A 16,112-nucleotide genomic window follows, 5' to 3' on the forward strand; every position below is an offset into this window, starting at 1 on the left:
TCCTTCAAAACAAAAAAACACAAACCAAAACAAAAAAAAAACAAAAAAACTGTTTTTCAGTTGGGGTATGAAGTTTGGTTTAACTTCAAAAATTTACTGAAATTTGCTTGCATGCAAAATGTCTACCAAACTTGATCAAGAATACTGAGGAAATAAATTTAAGTTCCCTGTCAGATCTCGTGCCTGTATCCTTGAGTTGGATTCTGCAGAGGAAGATTTACTCACATGTATAGCAGTACAAGATAGCGATTTTTTCCCTAAGGACAATTCATGGCAAACTAATGAATAAAGCCCTGCTCTGCTCAGCTCAGACAGTTTCATCCATCTTCTCTTCCCCAAAGTCTACATCAGGTACTATACTGGCAGTAAACACTTTCTTGTGAGCCAGCTAATAGCAATCAACAAGAGCAGCTTTGTCTGAAGAGGAGGAAGAACCAGGGCAGCCACAAAACAACCATCAGGGCAGCAACAGAGGCCACCTGATACTGTTCATCTAGGGAAGGCAGAGGCAACTCAATATACTGAATAAGCTGCCTGAGAAAGAGGGGATGATGCCCTGAAAGCCTAGGAATGCCAACCCTAAACAGCTGTTTCTCAGCATCTCTAAATCCCCATTTCTCTCTTCCCACATGAAATGGGCATCTTGCCACCCGCATGAATGCAGTAAACTGGATTAGGAAGAGACCTCACGTTACACAGCACACTCCAAAAAGCAGAGTGCGGAATACCCTTGTAAGTGAAACAGTGTACTAAAGGTCCACATAGCCCCATACATGTTCTATAATGTTCCATAGCCAACAGCAAACATCCTGTCCTTACAGCATGCAGTTGGCTGTAAAGTACGCAACAGTACTTTCCTGAAGTGCTGCTCCAGCTGACAGCAATCTGCATTTCAGGGCCATCCTGAAGCCAAAGGTGGAAACACTTAGAGAAGAGATAGGAAGAAATGGGATCAGCACAGATTAGAGTCCTTTGTGCTCAGAGCTTTATGAGAGAAATTAGTGGCAGGGAAGAAATGGCTAAAACCAAAGCCACTTGCTTTCTTTTAATCACACACCACATTAAAAAACAGCATTATATCTATTATGTAAAATTCAGACTTGATACTTTATGCATACACTCTAAAAATATGTTAGCCTTTGAAGTACATTAAAACTACACAAAACACTCATCAAACACTGACACAGCTTGACGACAAGACAAAGTATACCACGTTGAAAACTATTCTGCTACTACTGTTTAAAATTCTTATTCTGGGCTGCAGCTGCAAACAGGACCAGGGCACCATTAAGTGCTAACACACATAGAAGAGAGCTGCTCAGGAGAAACACCACTGGTACCATCAGGGAGCACAGAGGGCATAAGAGAATTAAGGAAAAAAAAAAAAAAAAAAAAAAAAAAAAAAAAAAGAAGAAATCACATAGAAAATTGGAGATCAACAGACATCCAGAAATTCATAAAAAAATTTTTGAATTGAAGCAGTTAAAGAAAATTCTGCCACTGTGAATCACTGATCATTAAAAGGTTTAAAATGTGACCTATCAAACCAAAATCCTCATAATGGGTATTACTGCAAAGGTTTCTGTTCTCCTACCAAAGAAATAAAAATTTGAATAGGTTCTCCCACATCAAATATATATGAACTTACAAGCCACACGCACCACTACTACAGGTTGACTTCCTCTTGGAAAATTAAGCACACAAAAGGAAGATAAAGGGGCAATAGATGAAAGCAGAATTATAACTTCACATTACAAAACGTGAGATTTCCACATATTTCAGTCATGTTTGATTAGTTATGTTACCTAATTCCAATGTTCTGTAACTTGCCCCAGATAAACTTTCGGTAGTAGAAAAGCATGTTTTTCTGGAACATGGTCTCGGTGATATAGAAAAATGATTTGAGCAACTCGATAACATAGGAATCCATCAGCCAGTATAGGAATTTTGCCAAAATTTCTTCACGGTAACAATGTTCATAGGCAGGAACAGAATGATTACCTTCAATAAATAATTCAAATGTAGTTAATGTAGTCATAGTAAAGATCAACTTTCCATATTAGTAAAAAACCAGAAACAAACAAAATAAACAGAACAACCCATACATACAATCTCTTCTTAGCATGAGGTCAGTGAAAAGGGAAAAAAAACAAACAATTCCACAGATGCAGCTCAAAATTTTCATTGGTATTAAGTAATTATAAATCGTTGCAACTTTCCAATAACATGTTTCTAATTAAAGTAGAATTTAGCAAAATGCAGCTGGATTATTTAAAGAGACTCCACAAAAACGTTTATTAGCTGCTCAGCACAAATCACAGTTGTTGCACAAACTTTGACACGAGAGATGAAGTTTTAAACTGAAACTTATAAAATGGAAATCAGTTGCTAGTTCTCTGCCCTGCTTGGGTTGTGTGCTCTTTGGGGCAGAGACACTTTCATGTCTAAAAAAAATACTGCCATAAAGAGATGAAAGGATTCACTTGAATAGAAGCTAGAGAACATTACTGAAAAATGCAGCAGCTGTGAGAAGATTCTTTAAATGAAAAATCGTAATACACAGGCCACCAGATACACAGATTAAATCAGCACATTAAGTAGCTGTCCTGGAACAAGATGATTAGTTTTTGACATTTTGACATCATATGTCAATTTTCTGAATTGTAGTCATGATTTACAAGAAACCACTGCTACTTCTTTTGGGGAGAAAAACACCTACAGTGTAGCAAAGCAATTAAATGCAAGTTTAAACTTCAGGCACAAGGGATTCGTTTCAGAGAAAATGAAATTAAGTTGACGTGTTGCTTTTCCTGGATTCAGGCTATTATTCTTTTCAGAAGTAAGACATTACAAGTGATTAGGAACCAAATGTGTTTTTACAATAAAAACCCTTTGAAATATTTAATTCTTCAATATTTTTAAAACCACGGTTTTGAGCCAAAGTTTTAAAATGATTAATCAATACATTTGCTAGAATTAACAGCTTCTTATGGAAGTGTACCTCCCCTATTTTTGACATCAGATCTCAAATATCAGAGCACCTACTTTCCTCCTACACTTCAGGGAACCTGTAGAAATTTCAGAACCCTACTGCACTTTTTAAAAAGGAATGCCATTTTCAACTCACGTTACTGTAGGATCCCAGTATAGTACTAGGTAAGAATGCTGCAAGCATACTGGTTATAGTATATTCCACATTCTGTAGGTGGAGAATGGAATCACAGAACAATTACAACATGTGAGATTCTACGGCAGTTAACCACAGAACCACAGGTTCAGCCAAGAACAATGCCCAAGGGTAATGCCTTTAGAGAGGCTACTTCAGAGAAGTAAGATTTGCCTCTCTTCACCTGAGAAGATCATTGAGAAGAGGGATTCCCAGAGAATTCAAAGCAATCAGCTGGCTGCCCTGCCCATACCACTGGGATGACCTCTGCACTGCCAATCACCCAGCCCCAAATCCTGCTCAGTAAGGATCTCGCATTCCCAAAGAAGAGCTCTAGAAAGGTAATGGATGGAGGGCAGCTCCTGCATTGCACAGATCCCTTACTGATGTCTTTTTCACAGGGTAGATGTGAGGGGGAAAAATCCCATGGAATGACTGCATACACATGTCCTGATTTGGCTTTAGTTCTTTCTGATGGTTTACGGCAACCCAAAAGACTACACTTACTCCTTACGTGCTTTGGTCACAGATGTTGGCAATCTGGGGGAGCAAGAGCAGAAGGCAATGTGTTTTGTTGGAAGGCCTGGGTCCTGAATTCAAGTTTCTGCATAAAACCTTAATCCCATTAAACACAAAAAGTGTCAATAAAGATGCACAGAGGAAGAGAGATCTAAGAACTCTCCCCAACATCGACTACAATCACTACCATGTTTCCTCTCTCAACTCCTGTTGTTACCAACAAACCACCAACTCCAAGCCCATACTGAGTGCCCCTTCCTCCCCTCCTTAAGCCTGACCACCACCCATCTGACGCCCTTGGTTTTGCAATACAAGTACCTTTGGCCAGACGAAGCCATACGCAGTCATTCACTCTCATCTTCCACATCAGCTGCTGCAATGAAAGCTTAGCATACTTCCCCATGGAAATGAATGCTTTCACGTTTTTAAAGAACCGGCATTTGTTATGGCTTGAACCCCACAGCTCGGCAGGAATCACCCGCTCCAGGCACTCCCTCACAAAGCCATACACCTGCCAGTGGCTGCTGTGCTGCCTGAGCAGCTCCCTGAGGAGCGGATCACTCCCCTCTGCAAGGTGCTGCTCCTCTCTCTCTGTCTGCCCACACAATGGCATTGAGGGAGGAGTGTAGAAGCTGTTCGGTGCAGTACCCTCAGTGGTCTCTTCCCCATGTTCTGTGTGCTTGTGAACCTTTGCTTCCCCAGGCAGAGCTGCCTGCAAGGTCAGCTCCGTTTTTTTCAAACATGCTTCAGAAAGCAAAACAGGGCAATTTTTTCTCAAGAAAACTAAATAAGGGCACTTCTCGTGGTTTTTTAACAGCTTCTGAAATATCTCTCTCATTTGCCAGTAGCGTTTGGGCAACCTCTTCTTTCTCCACTTTTGCTGTTTTAGGCTTTGGTTCTGCTTTTCCTTTAATGGGTTTTGGCTTAAAAATATAGTTTCTATAAGCCGCCTTCCACCTGCCTGACAACCCTGCAGGCGGCTCAGTATGAACGATTTAGGAAAATATTCTTGGTAACTACGGGAATACAGAAGAAATTTCTTCTCAAAGTACACTGCAGAGCGCAAGAATGTATTTGGTAACTGCTTTGCCAAATGAGCTGGGGGATTTTCCTGCTTTCTGTCCCCCGAAGAAGCACTTTCCATTGGTTCAGTTTGTACAGAATTCAACCCAGGTTTATGGGTTGGATTTATATGCCTCTCTATACCCCTTCTATTGGGTTTACAGATTGGGTTTATATACATCTCTATGCCCCTTTTATTGGATTCTGCTCGTTTTTCTGCACCGGTCTTTATGTGTTTGTTACCCTGAACTCCTCTTGGAAAAGAGCTTTTGTCTGCTACAGGCCTCTTCCCAGGGTGAGATCTGTGAACTACAGAAGGACCAGACATCTCACTGTAACTTCTTTCAGAAACGTAACGTTCTTTAATAAGACCTACAGCACGTGGTGCTACATGCCAAACTCCATGCCTCCGGGAGCTACTTCGATTTACATCAGGAACGATACTACAAGCCTGTTCCTCTCTCTCCATTACTTTCACTCTCTTAGCTGTGGTTTCAACCTGTTCTCCATCACGCTTCCTTTTTAAAGATGGTGTTCTAGCTGGCAAACATAAACTGGAGCAGTTCTGTTTTTCCAGATGTGCAGTAACTGTGCTGATCCGCATGCCTGCTTGAAAGTTCACTTTTGCAGAAGACTGGTAACCAGACCTTGGGCTTTGTATCCTATTGGTCCTTCTTTTTCTTCTGCTGGAGACACGACCTTGACGTCTCGGCCCGCACTTCCACCACTGTGACTTGGAAAGATAGTGCCTATGAAACACAAGTCTTTTTCGCACATAGTTAAGCAAGTTATTATGTTTAAACCTTGAATATCGTCGTCTAACGAACCCTGGGGACGGCCCTATGTTACGCGAAATAAGTTCATAAATTGGTTGCCCGCAGACCTGGTAACAGTTACTTGGGGGAACCAGCATGAAGAGTGCACAGTGCTCCAGCAGGTACATCATCACATCGTCCCCTATCCTGCTCAGCAGTATCTCCCAGAGGCCACTGATGCGAATCGTTTCTGTTACAGTATTGGGCAGATAGCTGTATATGCACGAAGATGGCAAAATCCTGAAGTGACAACTGTTTTCATCCAGCAAGGAGTATCCATACGCAAGGATGTTCTTCTTTTTCTTTTCACATAGTCTCTGAACGATTCTTGTGATGACTTCGCTCTGACTGGATAACTGAACAAAGACAGAAAAAGGGAGAACAGATTTTTTAATCAACAGCTTTTCCACAAATAACACATGGCCTAAGGAAGCAGACACGGCAGCTAGACACCCAGGCCTAGACTTCAGCCTTACATTACGCCTTTACAAAGCTGTATAACCATTCACAAGTGCTACGCCAGACTTGCGTGCGCACTGCAAGATGTTTACACTCAGCAACCTGAGCCGCCTGCCTTACGGAAGCCTGTTCGGTGCTGCCCTTTTGATCCTGCTCCTCATGCCCAGGAAGCACCCTATGCCTCTCCTCCCCACCCCGACTTCCAACTCCGGGCCTCCAGGTCACCGTGCCCCAGAAGGCGCTGGCGCAGGCTGCGCCACCGGAGAACTCAATGTTTCTCGAGGCCTCCATTTCCTTTTGCGTAAAATAAAGGAGTTTTAACAAACTTAAAAGCCGCTCAGTAAGCTCGCACAGCTCGTTTCGCGCGGCGTAGCTCTGCTTTCCCCCACCCCTCTCACAGGGGAAGGTGGTACTTCCCTCCCACTCGCTCTAACCAGCCACGCTCGCTCGTCGCACCAGACGAGCCCCCGAGCCCCAGACATGCAAATCTTTGACCCCACCGCCGCCCGCCCGCCTTCAGCGCTTCGCCGGCCCTCTCTAGGGACGGAACCGGGGTGGTCCGGACGGGGCGGCGGGCGGAGGGGCGGCCACGAGGGGAGCGGCGCACGCAAGCACGCACGCAGGGCAGGAAGAACCCCGCAGCCCCCGCGCTGCCTCCGGGTCCGACCCCGTGCGCGGGGCACCGCCCGGCCGCTCTCCCTCCTGCCTACCTGCTGGAAGCAGATGGGCCGGGGGATGGCGCGAGCCCCGCGGGGGACGCACACCACGCACTGCGACACGAAGGTCCGGTAGCACTGCGCGTCGTCGCCCCGCAGCACCTCGACCTCCCCGGTGCCAGCCTCCTGCAGCCGCCGGACGAAGGCCTCCAGCGGCGTGGCCTCGGCGTAGCAGCCCCGCAGCGCGCCCAGCACCGCGGCGAAGGGCTCCGGCCGCGCCACGTTGCGGAGCCGTCGCACGCCGACCCCAGGATCGGCCACGCGCTCCATCCCCGCACGCAGCGCCGCCGTGCAGCGGGGCTCCACGCGGCGGAGGTGAGGTGAGGCGGGGCGGGGCGGGGCGGGGCGGGGCAGGGAGGGCAGGCCGCTGTCCAGCTGCGCTGCCTCACATTGCGCCAGGGGAGGCTCAGGTTGGATTTAGGAACAATTTCTTCTCCGAAAGAGCGGTGAGGCACTGACACAGGCTGCCTGGGGAGTCACCATCACTGGGCGCGTTCAAGAAGCGTGTGGATGTGGCAGTGAGGTTAGTGGGCATGGTGGGGAATGGATGGACAGCTGGAGTAGGTAATCTTAGCGGGCTTTTCCAAACGTAACAATTCTGTGATTCTATGGTAAGTTTGCGTAACCGCTCTTGATTTGTCCCTGTGGAACCCGGTGGGAAACAAGACTCCACACAGATGGGTGCAGCTGTCTGAGCGTCAGAGATGGGCGCAGAAATGTGAGAGTTGTGTGGTGTGGGGCCTTGCATGGGGCGGTGGGGAGGCAGTGGGCTACGGTTAAAGCATCTGTATGCACCCCTTATGGCTTGCCTGGGCCACACCGACTGAAGAGGATTTGTCCTGGGCTGCGTATAAAATACATATACATCGCTCCGAAAGTAATGCCTCCCATTTATTCCCGTGAAAACTACAGCCGCGAAGAAGAGCGCAATAACACAGTTTGATAGAGAAAACTCTCAGCTATCAAACATTATTTTTTGACATAGTCACCACCATTAGCTATTCATTTCCACCTGCAGTGAACAAGAGCCTGCATGCTGCGCTCATAAAAACTTGCACCGGCGGAGGTGACCCACTGTCACCATAGCTGAAATGCACCACCTGCTGCCTCACCGTGGTCACATTCACTGTGTGGTCTCCATAAACATTCATCAGTGAATGTCAGTGGGCGCCATTTTTTCCACATGGAGGAATTCAGTTCCATACCTTTGTTTCATATGCATTTCCATGCCAGACACCATTTTGTCAGGCTGCCTCTCAGCTGCCATCTGTCACGTGGCGACAAAATGTAACAATATTGGCAGTAAGGTTCAGCCTTTAATGCCGTACTGCCAAGATCCACCTCTAATGTTGCGAGCCAACATAATAAAATAGGAAGCATTGCTTTTGAAGCAGTCCTGAAATAATATAGTTAATGTATGTAAGTAGCAAAACTTTTTTTTTTTTTGGTCTTCTTTAGTAAAATGTAAAAAAAAGAGAGTAACAAAACCATAAAACTACTGGGATATGTGACCTTGTTTATGTGAAACTAATGCATCAATCTGGTTCAGAGATGGTGGTTGCAATTCTTAGTTAGCTCTCAAGGAGTTCATCAGAGGTTTTTATGACATTTTACTCTTCCTGTGCTTCATCCTTAAAAATGGTTGTTCACAAATGTATGTACTGCCAAAAAGCAATGACATGAATAAGGTGTGATTGTGAACCTTTTCCTAACGCTCACACTGACCCTCCTCTGACAGAGCTCATGCTGTTCCTTTGGTCCCATTGCTGTCACCAGAGGGAAGAGCTCAGCACGGCCCTTCTGCTTCCCTCACGAGGTCTCCCCTCAGTATCCTCTTCTCTTGACTGAACAAACCAAGCAACCTCAGCAGCTCTTCATACCACTTGCCCTCCAGACCCTTCATCACTGAATGTTGCTGGTTGATGCCATTTATCTGACCTCTGGTGAGTCTGTTTCACACATATTTCTCCCTTCACCCATAGGTCTGAAGGTGATGGCATCTTCAAGGTGTAACTCAGTGTTGTCTAACGCAGCTAGGTGTACTACCAACACAAGGCTCACTTGAGAAACGTTCAGGAAAAGAGGAAGAGGAGGAAGTGGTGTTGAGCTTGTCTTAACTCTGGATCAAGCTATGATGGCAAGGGTTTAACCAAGCTTGAAAATGGCAGCTTGACCTCTGGAATCCCCTTCAGCAGGCAGTGGGTTGACACAGGAGAAAGCAAGGACATGAAGGTGAGAAGGACCATCTATGAGGTCTTTGTGGCTAGGATCCTTGAAGAAGTGAATACTGGTCTGTGCCTTTCAGCGGGTCCTTCTTAGTTGCAGCCCCAGTAGCAGTGCACAAGGAAGCAATAGGACTGTGGTGGTAGTGGAAGATACTCCCACAGTTGAGAATATGCTGCTTTCAGGTGAATTTACAACTACTTGTCCATAAACTCTGGCAGCAGTGAACCCACGCTGTCAAAGCTGATTGATTTGCTCATGGCAGATGATTGTAGATGTTTCTGTAGACTGAATTTCTGAGAAGACCTTTTAACTTACCTTGATTCCTTCCACCAATTGTTGGTGAGTCCCTAAGTAGGTGATGCTTCTTGCTGATACATTCTTGGTGACAGTGATTACAGCAGTGATTGCATGGGCAGAGGATAACTGCTGTGGTCAGGCTAACAAGATCTCTTTTCTCCTATTTCTTTTCATAGATATCACCCTGCTTTTCTGTGTTTCTACCATTGGGCTGAGGAAAGAACTCAGCAAGGAGAGGGGGAATGAAGCGATATGGGAAAAAAGTTATTTTTTAGGAAGACAAATAAGGAAAATAATGGGAACACAGAGTCATAGAACAGCCAAGGTTATAAGAGAAGTATGATGTCTTTTGCACCTCTGCTGCCTAAAGCAGGGCCACCTAGAGCAGGTTGCTCAGTGTCGTGGGTAACAAGATTTTAAGTATCTTCAAGGACGGGGACACCACAACATTTTGCTGGTGTTTTACCACACTAAGAGTAAAAAGATGTTTAAGTAGAATTTCCTGTATTTTAGTTTGTGTACACCACATCTTGTTCTGTCCCTGGCTACCACTGAGAAGAGTTTGTGTCCATCTCATTAACATTAGCTACTTGTGTACTTTAATAAGATCCCTGCTGAGCCTTTCCATCTTGAGGCTACCCAGTTACCTCAACACCTCCTTATGTGTCAGATGCTCCACTTCCTTAATCATCTTAGGGCCCTTAGTGTCAGGTTCACTAGGCTCAATTCTGTATATCCATCAGCATTGTTCTGGAGAACCCAGATCTGAATGAATGATGAAGTCAAGTTCTCCTTAACAACATTTATCCTTCAAGACACTATGCAAATATTGACTGAATTCTATTACAGATAACATGTCCATAGCCAGTTTTATCTTCCCATTTTGGTTGTTCCCTTTTACATCTGTTATGTTTGCCTTAAAAGTAATTACTATATAGGCCAGCAGTAATTAAAATAGTACTTTAAAGAACCCATTCAGAGTAATTTCTGAAAATGCTCCTATGTAAATGTTTTGCGCTCCAGTTTTGCTTTTGCTAGCAGCATTTACAACAGCATCACCCCAGTGAGTTATTTGGAATTACTCTTTAATTTCACACTAAAAACATGACGGAGAGTCAGACTTTCTGAACCAGGCTATAGCACACTCAGAGGGAGAAAAAAACTCAAAGGCAAAACTTGATTTTGCCTTTGTTAATGTGAACATTCAAATGTCACACCCTCATCCCAGCATAATCTCTGTGAAGCTGAGATGTGCAGCAGAACAGGGTACAGAGATTTACAAGGTTTTATGAGACTAAGAAGAAAGGTCAACCTTGCAGCTGGGTGTGAGGGAGGTTATCACAGTGCTAGAGCTTGGTTCATGCATTTCTACAGCACTGAAGGTTGGGGAAAAGCCATGAGAACATCTATTAGGACTTCAGTGTGCTTTTTGAAGTACAGCTATGAGCAGGAGATTTCATGTCCTTTCGTACAGGAGGAAGACAAACTTTACCTTTGATTATCATTGCTTTCATAATTAAGAAACTAAAAGCACAGCTATAGTATCCCACATATAAATGAAAGAAAAAGTGATGAAAAAAATGAGAAGAAAGAGAAGTAATGTTGGCTGAGCAGTTGACTAGGCATTTGTGCAGATTACATTCTGGTACATCTGCTTTAACACATCATTATTAATGTGGTGGCTTGCTCTGACATCTAGCAGGGACTCTACCAGTTCTTGGGAAGAAGAGAAAAGGCAACAGAATTAAAATCATTTCCTATCCAAGCAATTACTAATCCCCACCAAAGACAAACCAAATCAAAACAATACCTTAAGGCAAACTTCATCACTTTTTCTTGAAGATTTTATGTTGTGTTGACAAAATCATATTTCTCAAGCATTAGATGAAGCACAGAAGTTCAATGAAGAGCATTTCATTTATTCTTAATAGAGTTTTAGCCATATTATCACTCAACCACACAGGCAAAGCCATCCTGTACATATGCATGCTAGTGCTGCATTTCTCCCTAGCAACTCCTTTTTTAAAAGGACACAAAAATATCCTTTCTGCTGTTCCTCTGCATCCTATGGACACTGAAAACTTTTGACATTTCCCCTTTCTTTTCCCTCCATTTTCTTTGGTTCCTACTGCAACAATCTCCTCTTAAATATGAATGCTTTTAACTCACCACCTTTATCTCATAGGCCTTTTCATCTCCCTCTAAGAGCTTTCCTTTCTCTCCAACAACACACAAAAACCCTACCCAAAAGTAGTTATGATCCCTCGTGAAAATTGAAGCACTTTGTTGTGATTTAAGTCTGGTGGGCAATTAAGAACTACAGAGCTGCTTACTCACTCCCCCTTCCTTCTGTGTTACGAGAATGAGAATGAAGGAGCAAAAGTCAGAAAATTCATAGGATGAAATAAAGGCAATTCAATAATTAAAAATGGAAACAACAACAAAACCTATAAAACCGAGTTATGTGAAAGGTAGTTCTCACAACCCACTCACTGATGCCACATCAATCCTGGCAAAGTCCCCTACAACTTTACTAGTGGGTATGGCATCATACGGGATATCCCTTTGGTCAGCTGAGGTCAGCTGTCCTGATTCCATCCCTTCCCGAATTCTTGTGCATACCCAGCCTTCCTCTGTCTGGGCAGCATAAGGAGCAGAAAAGGTCTTGCTTTTTTGTAAGCACTGTTCAGCATCAACTGAAATATTCGTTACCAACTCTGTTTCCACCACAAATTTAAAACATAGCACCATACAAGGTAATTATGAAGAAAATCAATTCTACCCCAGTCAAAAAATAATGCAGCTGTATTCTTCCCATTGCAGCCATCAGGATCACCACTACCACCACAGAAAGTTCCGAGAAGAAGATGCAGACAAGCCATTTGCTACTGACTCCACCAGTCTTCTCATTCAGCAGAATGGTCTGATGAGAAAGGGAGTGCACAAGCTCCACCTAAAAGACTCAGCATGTGGCTGCAGCCTCACCCAGCCATATTGTTGACCACAGACATTTTCTTCTTGGACCCCCTTTGAAGACAGTGGCATCAACCCTTGAGTGTGTCATGATGCTACTTGGCAGAGTCCATATCTGCAGCCACGTGTCATGTCATTCTATTTAGAAATGCCAGGATCTATCCCCATCCTGCATCTGTGGCCTCCAGATTGTCAGTTCATCCCATCAAAAATATGCATGTGGAAATCAAAGTTAAGACCTTTAGGCACAGCCAAAGGTTCTAACCTTGTCTGTTGAAGAGGCAAAGAAATACAGTTTTCTCAGTGGTGTTGAAGAAATGTTACCAGAAAGGGAAGAAAGGGAATTTGGTTGTTAGAATATCTTTCTCACTTTCAGTATATGGGGGATTTTTAAATCTTACTCCCCATCTTATGTTATTATGTCTTATTCTCCGCCTTATCTATTTTAAAAAACATATATTCAACAGTTAACAGGAAAGAAATGCACACAAAAAAAAAAACAACAAACCAAAACGTAACACAGAAGAAGAGACACTAGATACTAACATGGAAGCCATGGCTTTGGTCTGCCAATCAGCTCTACTCCTGAGCTGCTTTGTGCTGGCCAAAGGAGTTCTCTGAGCCTGCCATTATTTGCAGTGTGTCGCAGCCTTGAATGATTCCCTTGTGGCAGAAAGAAGAGAATCAAGGAGGCAGAAGACCCTTTTCCTGGGGATGGCTCCTCCATGCCTTTTTGCTTGCCGGAGAGAAAGGTTGCCCATTGGGCACAGGGGCTGCCTTCTAGCTCCCATCCTGTGCCCTATCCTTCAGCCCCCTTTTTACACCATGCTGAATACCACTCCCACCATCACAGTGGCCATCACAGAATCTTACTGGTGTCACAGTAGTCACTGCTGCCCCATCCCACACACTCAGCTCCAAGACCTCTGGTGGTAAACAGGTTGGCTGATACCAAGAGAACCAGGAGCGCTGATTGCCCAGTTTTACATGGGAAGAAAGAGTTTGGGTTCCCAGAACCGAAGAGGTGGAGACTCGTGAAGCAGAACAAATGCAGGAGGAAGAATACCTGTGCCCACAGAGCAATGGCCTGGCCTGGGACTACTGTTCTGCAGCCCATGGAGGTGGATGCACTCCAGATGAAGAACCAATGGAAGTGGATTGACTTCCTCTACAGCTGTCTTGGCATATCATTATACCAGAGTGAGGTTACAGCAGCAGCATTGAAGGTCCAGGTGCCCAGCCCTCTATCTGCTCTGCAGCATCTGCACCCAGAATTAACTGGGAGACCATTAACATCCTGTGGGCTTGTGTGCAGGATAGCTCCTTTCCCATCCCATTGTCCTTGCCCTTTATAAAGAGACAGCATCTCTTCTGCATGGATTCCCAAGGAAGCAGGCAAACGTGGCCTCGGCTTGTTTTTGCCTGCTTCACTGTGTCTGTAGGAGGTGCCCCCCAGAGAACTGCTGTGGACCTTGAGCCCTAGAGGTGGGGTGTCTCAGCCTGAAGATATGAATGCTACCCAACAAGTGCTGAAAGGTGAAACCAGACCTTCCGTGGTGGTGCACAAAGAACAGCAGCAGATCAATGAAAAAAAAGAGGGCTGTTCCTTTGAAGCTAATGAAAACACTGTCCCCATAAGGGTGCCCAGACAGAAAAGGTGTCCAAAGGGGTTTCACATTCTGACCTTGGAGGCATCTGAACCTAAAAGAACAAAACTGGATGTTCCCAGACATCACTGTCTCCTTTGTGTCCCTCAGGGCCATCTTCTGGCAGATGTCTTGGCCTAAGGCCAAGAGCTGTTCCTTGGAAATCCACCTGCAGGCTCCCATTCTGGTGCTGCTAACGATTCTTACAACCAGACTAGAGAGCTCTTCCTCCAAACAAGGGAACAAGAAGCGACAGATATGGTGGCTGGTGTTCATGTGACCAGTGGTGTGTGGGTCATGAATGTGGATCTGACAGAGAACGGCGTTAGGCTCAGGCATGTCAGTTGCTTGGAGAAAGAAAGGTGCGTGGCTAAGGCACACCAATGATCCAGTGAGTTGCAAGGGGCCCAGGTACGTCTGTCCACTAGAGGATGAGGAATCTATGGAGGTAGATCCACTACAAGATGGAGAACTGATTGAAGTGGACCCAGAGTGCATGGCCATCCCCAGAGTGCCTCAGCTCTCTACTACAAAATCAGGGCAATAGAACTGCAGGAGTTCCAGGTCAGCTTGCTGTCTGCATCAGTCTCTGCTCCCCCCATTAACTTGGACATGACAAACAATATGGACATCTTGAAGGCTGATGTGTCAGATCACCCAGCAATAAACCATTCTTTTGGTGATTGTTGATGGTTTTGTAAGCCCTTCTTTTCGATCCCTCAGCCCTCGTGATGAAGTGGCATCTCTTCCTCACGGAGCCCCAAGGAGGGGGGAGGTTCAGGTTGGGTACTGGGAAGAGATTCTTCCCTGAGGAGGTGGTTGGGCAATGGAACAGGCGTTCCAAGGAAATGGTCAAGGCACTAAGCCTGCCAGAGTTCGAGAATGCTCTCAGAGTTTGGACAATGCTCTCAGACATAGGGTTTAAATATTGGGCGATCCTGTGTGGGACCAGGAATTGGATTCAGTAATCCTTGTGGATTGTTTCCAACTCTGGCTGTTCTGTGAGTCTTTGAACCTGGCGATTTCCCATCATTCAGTGAAGAAGGCAGGGAAAAGAACACTTCTCTCAGTAGAAAGATACATTTGCAAACATAAGCATCTGTGGGATGGACACTATGCTGCAGCAAGGGCAGAGCAGCCATGAAGGAGTGGCAGAGATGAAATCTTATGGACTGACTGCAGCCCCCATTCCTCATTCCCCTGCACGCCTGAGGGGGAGGAAGTAGGAGGAGCGTGTGTAGAAGGCATTTTTAGTTTACTTTTAGTTCTCGCTGCTCCCGTCTGTTAGCAGTAAGTAATAAATGATATTCATCTCCTTTATGTTGTCTGTTTTGCTCATGACAGTAATCGGTGCATGATCTCCCTGTCCTTATCTCAACAAAGGAGCCTTTTTTCGTTGTATTTTCTTTCCCTGTTCTTTTGAGGAGGGGGAGTGAGAGAGTAGCATGGGGGAGGTTAGCTAGCTGTCACTGAGGAACTACCTCAGAGTTTCAGGGGGAAATTCACTTTCCATGGGTTCATTTCCTACTCATTTACTGCCTTCCGAAAGCTCACGCTGTGTTGACATGCTTCTGCTCATGCAGATGAAATTCCTAAGTGCTGAAACCTTCACACAAACTCATCCCCTCTGGCAAAGATCTCTGCAGCCCTGCTGTTTGCTAATATTTAAGAGATGAGCTTGATCACTGTGTCCTTACCCAGAGTTAATGTTGGAGCATTCTATCCCTTTTATAACTTTTTTTTTTTTTTCTGTTCTTGTAGGGGACTTTTTGAGCACCTTTTTTCCTTGCAACAACCCATATATGGGATGTTTTTCAAATGCTGTGTGTCATTTTAGTATCATAGAATCTGACTGAAATTTTCAATTTGACTCTAAAAAAGAGTTGGTAGTTGGCAGCTTCAGTAGAGAAGGCAGTATCCTTTCACTTCTGTGCTGAGCCTTTCACAGCTCAGCCCTGCTACTGTGATGCCAGGACACAGTCTCAAGAAAGAATACCAAGCTATCTTTCACTTAGGAAAAAATCTGAACGAGACAAAAGATTCTGCTGGTGGCTGAGTGTAAGAACATGAAAGTTGGTGAAATTTTCAGCAGGATGAAGTACCTGTTTTGTGTATCAGCTAAATTAGCCTTCCACACTCAGATACTTTTAACCAAAGGCTGTGCTCTTTTTAGAAATGCAGAGGTCAGCAAAAAAGAGTGGCTTATCAAATATATTGTTGCAAACTGAGAGTA

The 16,112-nt window shown here is 44.7% G+C and overlaps 1 protein-coding gene and 1 long non-coding RNA gene across 3 annotated transcripts in view; one reads left to right on the forward strand and one right to left on the reverse strand.

Annotated features, from left to right (window-relative positions):
• The window catches only part of TERT (telomerase reverse transcriptase), a 62,194-nt gene extending 55,102 nt beyond the window's left edge, over positions 1-7,092 (reverse strand). For both annotated transcript variants that reach the window (XM_085220554.1, XM_085220555.1), the window contains exons 1-3: positions 6,732-7,092; positions 4,004-5,918; positions 1,806-2,001 (exon numbers count right to left, since the gene is read on the reverse strand). In XM_085220554.1, the coding sequence (XP_085076680.1) occupies positions 1,806-2,001; positions 4,004-5,918; positions 6,732-7,007 (2,387 nt within the window). In that variant the 5' untranslated portion in view covers positions 7,008-7,092. The remainder of the gene's footprint in view (positions 1-1,805; positions 2,002-4,003; positions 5,919-6,731) is intronic.
• Positions 7,087-14,563, forward strand: LOC104910189 (uncharacterized). The gene is made up of 3 exons (XR_014882376.1): positions 7,087-7,260; positions 8,476-8,680; positions 12,084-14,563. It is a non-coding gene; the product is annotated as an uncharacterized LOC104910189 (long non-coding RNA).
• Positions 14,564-16,112: the final 1,549 nt, after the last annotated feature.

This window comes from Meleagris gallopavo, chromosome 3, assembly GCF_905368555.1.
Source record: "Meleagris gallopavo chromosome 3, MGAL_WU_HG_1.1, whole genome shotgun sequence".
Classification (NCBI taxonomy): domain Eukaryota; kingdom Metazoa; phylum Chordata; class Aves; order Galliformes; family Phasianidae; genus Meleagris; species Meleagris gallopavo.